At 36.6% G+C, this 11,238-nt stretch overlaps 1 protein-coding gene across 1 annotated transcript; it reads left to right on the forward strand.

Moving 5' to 3' along the window:
• Window positions 1-5,838: 5,838 nt before the first annotated feature.
• On the forward strand, window positions 5,839-8,423 carry LOC113698859 (transcription factor MYB16). The gene is made up of 3 exons (XM_027218808.2): window positions 5,839-6,200; window positions 6,352-6,481; window positions 7,158-8,423. Exons 1-3 carry the CDS (start codon window positions 6,068-6,070, stop codon window positions 8,125-8,127), a joined length of 1,233 nt encoding a protein of 410 aa, XP_027074609.2. The 5' UTR covers window positions 5,839-6,067; the 3' UTR covers window positions 8,128-8,423.
• Window positions 8,424-11,238: the final 2,815 nt, after the last annotated feature.

Below are 11,238 nucleotides of genomic sequence, written 5' to 3' on the forward strand. Positions count from 1 at the left end.
CCAGAGACGACGGGTGACGAAGTGTTGAGTATTTATTACCCATTAATCAGATGGCCTAATGACCACAATTAGACACTTAGAAGAGTGGACATTGATGTAAAATCATTAAAAAATAAAAATTGAAAGCAACTTCCAATTTGATTGCATCTAAGGAACCCTGTCTGACAACAATGGGGATAACCATGCACCCATCGCTACCCCGTGCGGTCCATTCCCTGAGTCCATCAAATCAAACCCATTGCCTGGCTGGTGGTGGCGCAATGGTCCAAGCTCCATAAACTTCCCTTTCCAACTTGCTTTTCTTATTTACTCTCTGTCTTAATATTTTATCTTTCAAATATATGAAAATAAAATTGATTGATTCAATGGTTAGATGCACCAACTTTCACTTTCCAAGTGATTATTTTGCTATGGAATTTGACAAAACAAAGGCATGATGCGCATGGAACTCTCCACTGGCGGTAAAAGTGGCATCGTCCAAACCCACTTTTTTTTTTATTTTTTTGATTCATAGTTTGCGTTCACAAAACTTGATTACTTTTTTAAGCGTATAAGATGCTGCAAATAACGAGTTGTGATGAGAATTGAAAATTAATTACTAGTAGTAGTAGTATATATGAGGAGTGCGAAATAATGAGATTGGTCCATTTTTAACGAATTACCATCCTCGTAGAGATGAGAAAGATCCACATTCGGTCATTCAATGAACCCACATGACCTGCCTCACTTATATGGGGTACCAAATTGATCATAATACTCAAATTAGTGACCTCGACGACGTAAAGCTTATGGTGTCCGTCCAAAAGTGAAATCGCCTTTCTTCCAGTCGTACATGCAACCATGTGAGGATTCAAACGAAGTCGAACACTTTAAAATGTTCAAGTTTGATTCGATGGATTCAGATGAGTTTTTATTAAGCTAAACTTGAATAGAGTTCAAGTAACTCGAAATTTTTTAGTTGTAAATTTTAATTCTATACTGATCGAGTCATTGCTCTGGTCGAGTTTCGATTTTATCAAACATAAAAAAATACTGTTTAAACTTGATTTGATTAGTTGAAAAGCCAAATACAGAAATACTGTTTAAACTTGACTTGATTAGTTGAAGAATCAGATTCGAACGAGTAAGATTCTTACGAAGTTCAACTAAATTTTAGTCATTTGATTTGTCTTTTAACCCTATAACCATGTGTATAATCATCAAATTCCTTTTTGTATTCTGGGGTCAAATGGAATGATAATTGGGTATGTGTTTTTTTTTTTCCCCCCTTTTTTCTGCATGGAAGCAGCAAGACGTAGGTTACATTATTATTATTACAAGATTACTGTTAAAAACAAAAATAACGGCGATGGTGTTAGAAATTATTGATGATCATTGCGTCAAATTAATTTACTAGAACATGGATGGCCATTATATGCATTAATCATCAAAGGTGCAACATTTATTATTATTATTATTATACATTATTTTCCAACGGGTTTAATATTTAATTTGTTTGAGGAGGAATTGGCCACGTTGGAGTTCTTTCTTGCTTGCCTTGTGGGGAGATTATTCAATGGAAGATTTAAGACGATGTTGGACCATATGTATCAAAAAAAAGGCTGGAGCTGGCAGCGATCGGAAAGAGAAGTTAAGGTGGGAGACCCCATTGTCCTCCCCGCTCTTCCCTCACCGGCAGCACATTTGTTTCTTTTGTTGCCTTTTGCTCCTGGGGCCCTTTTCCCTAATTTCGACAACATACAATCACCCAAGATATCCCTCGCACGAGGAGAGGTCCACACCACTAAAATCTCCCTACCTCGCGAGGTCACCAACTTACCGTAATAACCTCTTATTTATTGCTAATATATACTCCCTCCCTTTTTTTATAACTGACGTTTAAGGTTTTGCACATCAATTAAGAAAAGTTTTTCATTGCTTAAATCTGTAAACTACTTTCCTTTTATACCCTCATTAATTGTCCAATTCACCCATGTTTTCTCTTATTAGAGTACTAAATGGTGCTGTTTTACTAGGCCAAAAGCAATGCAAACTAAATGGAGTAGTAATTAAGAACCCTGTATTGGAAAAGAGAGATAAAAGGGTAAAATTGTGAAAAAATAATTAATACTGTATGAGGATAATAAAACGACAGATAAAAGTATACTAGAGCAAATTTCTTAAACATCAGTTATAAAAAAAGGGAGGGAGTATATATCACGGACAGCATGCATATATTATTTGTAAGGAAAATATTTAGATAGACTTAATAAACGTGTATGTTTGTAAACTACAATTAAGGGCTATATCACATGCTATAAATTATAATACGTCTTAAGGGGAAAAATTTTCTGATATTGCTTTATAACATTAAAATATATTATATTAAATGAAAAAAATTGTACTATCAAAAATAAAGTTTTCTTTTGAAGACAAAACAAACTTCCAAAAAAACAGACACGTAATAAGTTGTGTGTATCTCAATATTCACGCCATTTTGCAATATGTGTCACCACAACCCAAGTAGCAAACGTAAAACAAGAAATAACATTCACCTAAGCAGCACATTTTGAAGAACGAAACTTTTTTCTGATGATGCAATTGGGTGACCGTACAAGTAATAAAATCCATAAAAAGGGGATCCAAATGGTGCCCTTTGTGTTTAACTTTGACGGGCAATGAAAAATTTTTTTTCTAAAAAGTTCTTTTGGGTGTAGATTGGAGAAAAAATTCATGCAAAGAATGTTAGTGGCCGATACTGAGCATTTAATCTATGACTTCAGATTCACAGATTAATCTTACTCAGACAACCAAAATAAAAAATATACATATTGCCTTTTTTTCATAATTAAATGACCTTTTTTTTTTTTTTTGCAGTGGCCAAAATTAATGGATTTGTAAGGTTAAATGCTTGTACGTAGGTAGTAAAAACCTGAAATATGACTGATGTTGTTAAACTCGAATCGAATCGATAGATTTGACCGGTTCGACCGTAAATTGGCTTTCTTTTCGAATTAGTTTGTAGAACAAAATCTTTTTGGTAAAAAATCAATAAAAATTGTTAAAGATCGGTTAAACCAGTGACCCGATTCTATTGTTGACCCAATTCTTAAACTTTTCTTTTTTATTTTCTCCAAACATAATTTGACTTACCTAAATTGTAACACTTTTATTTACTAATAGGAATAAAAAAAAATGCCACCTATTTAGTGTAAATACCAAAATCACTCATTTTTTTGAATGATCTCTAAATCAAGTTGTTTTCATCTTTGTCATCTCATCAATTTAGCAAGAGTGATTCTAACTTACATTAATTTGTTTTAATTTAGTTTTTCAAATATTTTAAAAAATGGACATATTTTAGTCATGAATTTATATATAATTATTATGTGTGTATTTGATTGTAAGTCTAATATTTTTGGAACATTTTGTATGATTGGCTGAATATAACTAATAACTTAATTTCAATATTTCTGAAACTTATAAAAAAATAAATAAATTATGACATCATACTAACATTAAAGAGTTTTCGTAAACGGTCTATCGATTCGATACATTAATCCATAATCTAATAGTTTAACCGAATCATTACCTAGTCCAAATTTAACAACGCTGAATATGACAGGACAAGTTAATCAGTTTGAGGTCCGGACAAAGCTTGCGCTGCGTCATTAATGTCTGCGGCGAAGGAAATGCATTGATTGCGACAATGGGCTGCCAGGCTATAAACAAAGGCAACATGGGGAAACTTGTAACCCTGCACCAGAGAGCACCAGCGGTGTGGTTGGATTGGACCATGAGGTCGAAGAAATTACAAGTAGAAAGTCTCGATTTAAAATCTAAGGCCTTGTTGATAAAAAAAAAAAAAAAAAAAAATCTAAGGCCTTGTTTGGATTGCTATTTTTGGTCGAAAAATTACGTCGTTTTTCGTAATCACATTTTTCTATTATCTTCTTCCCTCACATACATCAAATCGTTACAGTAATTTTTCTATGAAAAATCATGAAAAATGCAATCCATAAGATCGTAAATAAAAGATTTAAATTTAAAATCTATCTCTTATAAAATGAACAAGTAATAATCCATGAATCACAGAAACTGGCCTCCGTGCCTCGCCAAATGCACACAGGTGAAATAAATTCATTCCTCCTTTACAAGGATAATGTGGAAAATAAATCACATAAAGATGTAATAATAATAATTCACACAAATTTTAAAGTTTTTTCGATTGGCAATATTTTGTTAAAAAAAGTAATAGGAAAATGTGTTTAAATAAAATACTACAGAAGAATTTTTCTCCCCGCCCCCCAAAAATAATAGATACTTTCGAAGAGAGGAAAAAAAAATGGGACGCTTTCGTTATTGTTTTAACTCATAGGAGTACCGTACGTGCTGCTCCAAAAACTAAAATGGTCCTAAAATCTACTTGCTGTAAATGCCTATTACTATGAGTAGAGGGGACTTAGTCTTTAGCTGGTGACTATCAACAGAAGCAAAAGATATTAATTGATGTCGTTACTTTATGAATTATGCGGTGAAAGCCGTATCACATTTTTTCAATTAGTCCTCTTGCGGTTGGCACAGTCCCTGTCGATCATCAACAGCGAAGAAGATAAGCCCGAAATAATTTCGGCCACGACACACCCGAAATAACACCCCACTTCAACTGTTCCTCCTGAATCGTGAATTTGAACTTCATATAATTGTCCTGTCAGGCTGATGATTTGTCGAATTAATTAACAGCTTTTCTTTTGTTTGTTTGTTTGGCTCTTTCTGCGGCCGATGAATTTGCAGTCAAAATACTACTGCCATTGGATTTGCACTGCTGAGAATTGTTCATCGGCCGGCAGATACTGATACGGTCATACTAGCCTATTCTACGAGTTATAGGACTTCAAGATCCAATCATGAGAAAAAAAGAAAAAAATAATGACAACTAATTAAGTTACCTGCCATTGTGATCAAAGGCAAAAGATCACTCTTATTTCTTTGGCAAAAGTTCTGTTCCATTCAAATGGGATCCTCACAACTCAATCATATGCGTATATATATAGACTGCCTAGAGTTTGAAATGCAAAGAATTTATAAATACCAGCTGTTTCTTGTTAGCTACTGGCGTCTCCTTGAACAATTTTACGCTGTGAATCAAGCAGAAATATCCCTATCACTTCATTCCATATCGCACAATCGTTGTCAAGTTGTAATTAAAATGAAATTATAAGGATATTTTCATGTTTTTACGTCAATAGAAAATCTAAAGAGGCGCCAAATAGGGATAGTTCCAACGACCACGCCCATTGAGTAAAAGGTAGTTTCGCACGAATCAAGATAACTAGTGAAAAAAGCACACTCTATGGGTAGGGTGTGCAAATTAGGAAAAAAATTAAGTTTTTTAATTAAAAGTTATTAGAAGCGCAGTTTTTTTTTTTTTTTGATATAAAACGAAGTTAAAGTATGATTTTTTCTGGCAAACAAAAAAAAAATAGAAGTTATTGAAAGTGAAAATTGTTAGAAGTCACGAAACTTAAATAGTTACTACTATCTTTTAGTAATTCTTGAATCTGATATGGGTGAAATTGAAAAATGAAAATATAATACAAAATTTTAATACCAAGTCCCTCCTCATATACTTCAATACGTACAGCAAGATTTAAAGGGTGAAGAATGATTGCGGAATGAGTGCGTATACAAGTCCCTCAAAAGCCTACTAGTCTAGTGTTTAGAGAGAGTATTTTGGGAGAAGAAGAAGGAAAGAAGAAGAAGAAGAAGAAGAAGAATCGTGTCAAAAGGAAGCCCATGGCCATATGGTTGATCGAATTAAATATCTTTATCCCACCTATGTCGCTGACCTTTCTTCCTAGCCATCTCTTTCCTTGTATTTACTTACCGCTTCGTCTCTTTCTCTCTCTCAGTCCTAAGACATGGAGAGTTAATTACACTACATTGAGCTCTCTCTCCCTCTCTCTCATCTCTCATTTGAGAAACCGTGCTTTGGTGTGACTGTGCGAGTATAGCAGCAGTATATAAAGAGCCGCAAGAGCCAGAATCTTTTCGTTGCTGATCATCACCAAAATCATTAGTCGCCGAAATGGGGCGATCTCCATGCTGTGATAAAGTAGGCCTCAAGAAAGGGCCATGGACTCCTGAAGAAGATCAGAAACTGTTGGCTTACATCGAAGAACATGGACATGGAAGCTGGCGTGCCTTGCCTGCCAAAGCTGGTGACTTGTTTTACTCAATTTAACACTTCCTACTCTTTTTTTTTTTTTTTTTTTTTTTGCACTATCAATCATGCTTCATCAATCAACGGCTGGCTTTTGCATGATGATCATCAGTGTACTAAAAGTATGTATGGTGCTTCCTCGCTTGTAGGCCTTCAAAGATGTGGGAAGAGTTGCAGACTGAGATGGACCAACTACCTCAGACCCGACATTAAGAGAGGAAAATTCAGTATACAAGAGGAACAAACCATCATTCAACTCCATGCTCTCTTAGGCAACAGGTGAACCATTTCTTCTTATGTTCCTATATTAATTTTAACACTGTTGTTGACAATTTCAATGAGCAATTAGCTTCAGGGTATCCAAGAGACCATATTTCTTATAGGTTGGGATCCTATGTATGTATTCCCCATTTTTTTTTTCAAGTCTTAAAATTCCGGGATTCTTGAGTCTACTTATGGCACTGCCCATTTTGTGAATCGGATTTTATTTCATGGCAGTAATTTATGCATACCAGCCTCTCAAATAGCTTGCTTAGTAAAGCAAATGTATTTCATCAGAGTCTCATTAATTAACGACTGCTTCAATCATTCCAATTCAAGGGTCGGTGCTTCCTAGCTAGTTGCTTCCATAACATGTACTTATGTGGACAAGTTAATGTACGAGTAATTCTGCTCTGGAAATGCACAAGGCTAAAAATGTGGCGTATGGTTCTTCTGTTTTAGTGATCTGCCTCGTGGATCTTGTAATTTTCTTCAACGTGGCGAAAGAAAACAGGATTTCGGCATTTGCTTGTACATTGGTCGGGCATTTTTGTCTTTGTCGTCACGGAAGGAACTGAAAATTTTTGCCTTTTGCTATTCGGTTGATGTTAAATTTTGATATAATCAAGGGTTTTGTTCTTTTGCTGTTTTTGAGTTTGTCTTCTTATGTTCCGGTTGCCTTAATTGTTCTCAGGTGGTCGGCTATAGCCACTCACTTGCCCAAGAGAACAGACAATGAGATAAAAAACTACTGGAATACGCATCTCAAGAAACGACTGGCCAAAATGGGGATCGATCCAGTCACCCACAAGCCCAAAACGGACGCAATCTTGTCCAACGACGGCCAGTCCAAGCATGCAGCCAACCTCAGCCACATGGCTCAATGGGAAAGCGCCCGCCTAGAAGCCGAAGCCAGATTGGTCAGACAATCAAAGCTACGCTCCAGTTCATTCCACAACCCCCTTGCTTCTCCAGAGTTTTCCTCCCCCTCCAGTCCTCTCAACAAGCCGGCCCTGGTCCCTCCGGGGCCGCCACGCTGTCTCGACATACTCAAGGCGTGGAACGGTGTATGGACCAAGCCCAATGATGATCAAGCCGGTACAAGCGCTGGTGGTGCCGCGGCGTCAGTTACCGGGCTAGCCGGTGACCTGGAGTCCCCCACATCCACACTTAGCTATTCCGAGAACGCACCCCAAATGTCATCCAACGGAATTGGAGATAGTTCCACGGCTTACATCGAGTTCGTGGGGAATTCATCGGGGTCTTGCGAGGGGGGAATGATGAAGGAAGAAGGTGAAGAAGATTGGAAAGGCATTGATAATTCCATGTCGTTCACTTCTGGACTTCAGGACATGGCCATCACTGTGGACAATACTCATAACAGTGCATGGACGGGGGAGTCCCTCAGGCCAAGTCCTGATTCTCATCAACATGTTTCTGGCAGCGGCAATTTTGTGGAGAGATTCACGGACCTCTTGCTTAGTAGTTCCGGTGGCGGCGACCGGAGCTTTTGCGAGGGCTGCGGAGAGTCTGATAACGGTGATGCTAGTGGGAGTGCCGGCTCGGGAGATGCAAGTCATGACTACTTGGAAGATAACAAGAATTACTGGAATAGCATTCTAAATTTGGTGGATTCTTCACCCTCTGATTCGCCTATGTTTTAGAAGTTACGACTAATGAGAAGCCTTATGATCATCAACTGTTATAACCACAAAACGAAGAAGTGTTGTTTCAATTGTTCATCAATTGATTTGAGTCACGGTCGTCAAATGCATGCTACGGAGCAGTAATATTTCTCATCATTCGTAGGGATGATGAAGTTAACTAGGCATACTCATCGAGTTTCCGGAGTCTCTCTGGTTTCTTTCTCGTGTCCATTGTCAATAGCTCTGTGTTATTCTACTCCTTCCAAAATTGTTACTCTCTGGTGTCAATTGATGATTCTCCTCTTTCTCTGACATTATCAATTACTTGCTTTCTTTACAAAGATTTTTTTTTTCCTGAATTCCGGGGTTGAGAAGGAGAAATAAATAAATCGATCTACATTACTGAGTTATTTTTAATTCTATGAAAGAAAACAATGAATGAGTAGTTTTCCTGCTATCACATAACCGCATGGTTGTCAGCAGCGGACGATGCTCCCTGGCTCTGCAATCTGCACAAGAAAATTTTCCTAACGAACTAAAAGGAGAATTCTCATGCAAAGAAAATGGAATTGATCATCGCGAATAGATGCCGACGACTACATAATTGTCCGGATGAAAGAAAGGCGTATTTATGATGGTCTTTACTGCTGTTGGTTGCGCGTCACATTCTTGGTATGGAGAAATATCCGAAGCCTACTTGATTCAAACCCCCCAAACTCAAAAATCATACTCCTGCTGCTACTAATACTGCAAATTTTGGGCATCAATAACTACTCCATTATGATTCATGTGCAGAACAACCATTGAGGATAGCCAATGTGAGGAAACAAACCTCTTTGCTTCTATATTCTACTGCCTTCCTGGTACTGTTAGATTTTCTAACTTCAACCCGCTTACTTTTCCATCCATATCTTTCACAGATTAGGTTCTGCTGTGATATTTCAGGCATATTAAGACATTTGCCGGTCCTTCTCGACAATGATCAATTCTATTCTTACTTAATTTGGTATATTAGGGTTTGTAAGCAACAGGGTTTAAAGATCTGACTTGCATTAGCAGACAGGTCCTAGAAACTCATACGATCACCTTATTATATATTCACCTTTCTAACTATGAAAAATGGGATCTAAAGTCTAAACTAAGCGTACATCAAATTTGCCCTAGGGATTGATCGACGTGCCAATATTTTTCCCATGAAACTCTAAGATAATTTGGACAACAATATCGATCAAAGTCGTCCAAGAAGCGATATTCTCACGATAACAAGCTTAACCCTTAATGCTTAGATCAAAAAAAAAAGAAAGAAAGAAAGAAATTTACGTAGATTTAAAACTCGGCTCCTTACTCCACATGCTATTTCTACTGTGCAAAGTAATTAACTTATGTACGTGGCTCAGTGTCGAGAGGTCGTAATCGACCTCGAATTTTAATTCAGAGAGATTGCCATGGCAGGGAAGATGCATGTGCCAATGGAAGTGGTCGACCCGAGTCGTCTGGGATGCCAATGGCCCCATGCTCATCCACACTACTTGTACGTCGTCAATGGCCTATCAAGTCTCACCGGATTTCTCTTTGTACACTCTTACTTTGTCCTTCAAAGTTCAAAATATTGGGTTTTTTGGATAGAGTATTATTTGAAATAATTATTTGGAATAATTATTGTAGCATTTTTTGTGATGTGATGTATGTGAGATAAAAAGTTGATTGGAAATATAAAAAGGTGGGTTGGAAAATGTGTTTATGATACAAGCGAAATATTATTTGGAATAATATGTGTATCCAAACAAACCCATTGTTTGCTGAAGTTCAATGTCAAACAGCATTTCAAAGTTCAAATTTGGGGTACTTTCCAAGTGTTGGTGTGTCTAATTAACTTTGGGATACTAAATTAAATAAGGTCCCATTTATTAGTTTTTTTCAGGACAAGTGTAGTTAAATTGAAATATATATATATAATATTTATATAATTAATTTTTTTTACACTGACAGTATATACACTGTTAGCGTTGGATGAATGACAACTACGCAAAATTTGAATTTAAAACTCAAATTTTAACCATGTATCATGAACCAACAGTGATAGTGTATACATACACACACACACACATATATATATATACACACACGTATACACACACACATGTGAGGAAATAGAAAGAAATAAATGTGAATCCATACAATATTATTATAAATAGAAAAAGGTAATAATTTGAATCAACCTAACTTAATCAAGGAAGGAACTGTTTTGGCTAAAGCTTCCTCGTTTTACTAGTACTATTAGTATTAAGTCAGTGCATCCAAAGGTACTGTTTCTCTCAAAGCTACCCTTTTGGACAGGGGCAGTGTGCCGATCAAATATTTTTTCCCCAGACAATCCAGGGATAACCATCTCCTCATATTGTCACAACTCATTATACAAGCTCCATCTTCCAGTCCATGTCTCTAGTCCTGAACTTTGACTTAAACACCTAAAAGCAGCCAAATTATTAATACGAAAAAATTCTCATTTTCGGTAGTTGGATGTTGAAAGCTCGTTTGCTGATAATCAAGCTGGAGAAAATCTGTTCCGGGGAAATTAGAATTACGGCTGCCAATGCAAGCTGTTACCTAGATATATTTCTAAAGCCATAATAAAGTAATAAGTTCGGATGAGCTTAAGAACCCACGGGATCCTCAGTGTCACTTTTCCAGTGACAATTCAGTGTCACTTTTATATTTATGTCAAGTGTCATATTTATTTAATTTATCATGTGCTATTTATTTAAATTTCTTCTATCATCATGTGATAAGTGAAATTGGCACTGGATTTGACACCGAATAGTGGCATAGAGGATCCCAACTGGCCTAAATGTGGCCAATATTTCACTAAGGTCAACTTTTCTCACCACACGGGACGGGATCCTCAGTGCCACTTTTCCAGTGACAATTCAGTGCCATTTTTATATTTATACCAAGTGTCCTGTTTATTTAATTTGTTATGTGCTATTTATTTAAATTTCTTCTATCATCACGTGATAAGTGAGATTGGCACTGAATTTGGCACCGAATAGTTGTATAGAGGATCCCAACTGGCTTAAGAATACCGTAATGACCACTTGCTAATGCTGTTACACCGGTTAGTTTCCGTAA

The sequence above is a fragment of the Coffea arabica genome, chromosome 7c (assembly GCF_036785885.1).
Source record: "Coffea arabica cultivar ET-39 chromosome 7c, Coffea Arabica ET-39 HiFi, whole genome shotgun sequence".
Taxonomy (NCBI): Eukaryota; Viridiplantae; Streptophyta; class Magnoliopsida; order Gentianales; family Rubiaceae; genus Coffea; species Coffea arabica.

Coding starts and splice junctions, on each gene's coding strand:
- LOC113698859 (XM_027218808.2), top strand. CDS start 6,068: ATGGGGCGATCTCCATGCTGTGATAAAGTAGGCCTCAAGAAAGGGCCA. Junction 6,201..6,351: donor TGCCTTGCCTGCCAAAGCTG/GTGACTTGTTTT, acceptor CCTCGCTTGTAG/GCCTTCAAAGATGTGGGAAG. Junction 6,482..7,157: donor CATGCTCTCTTAGGCAACAG/GTGAACCATTTC, acceptor AATTGTTCTCAG/GTGGTCGGCTATAGCCACTC.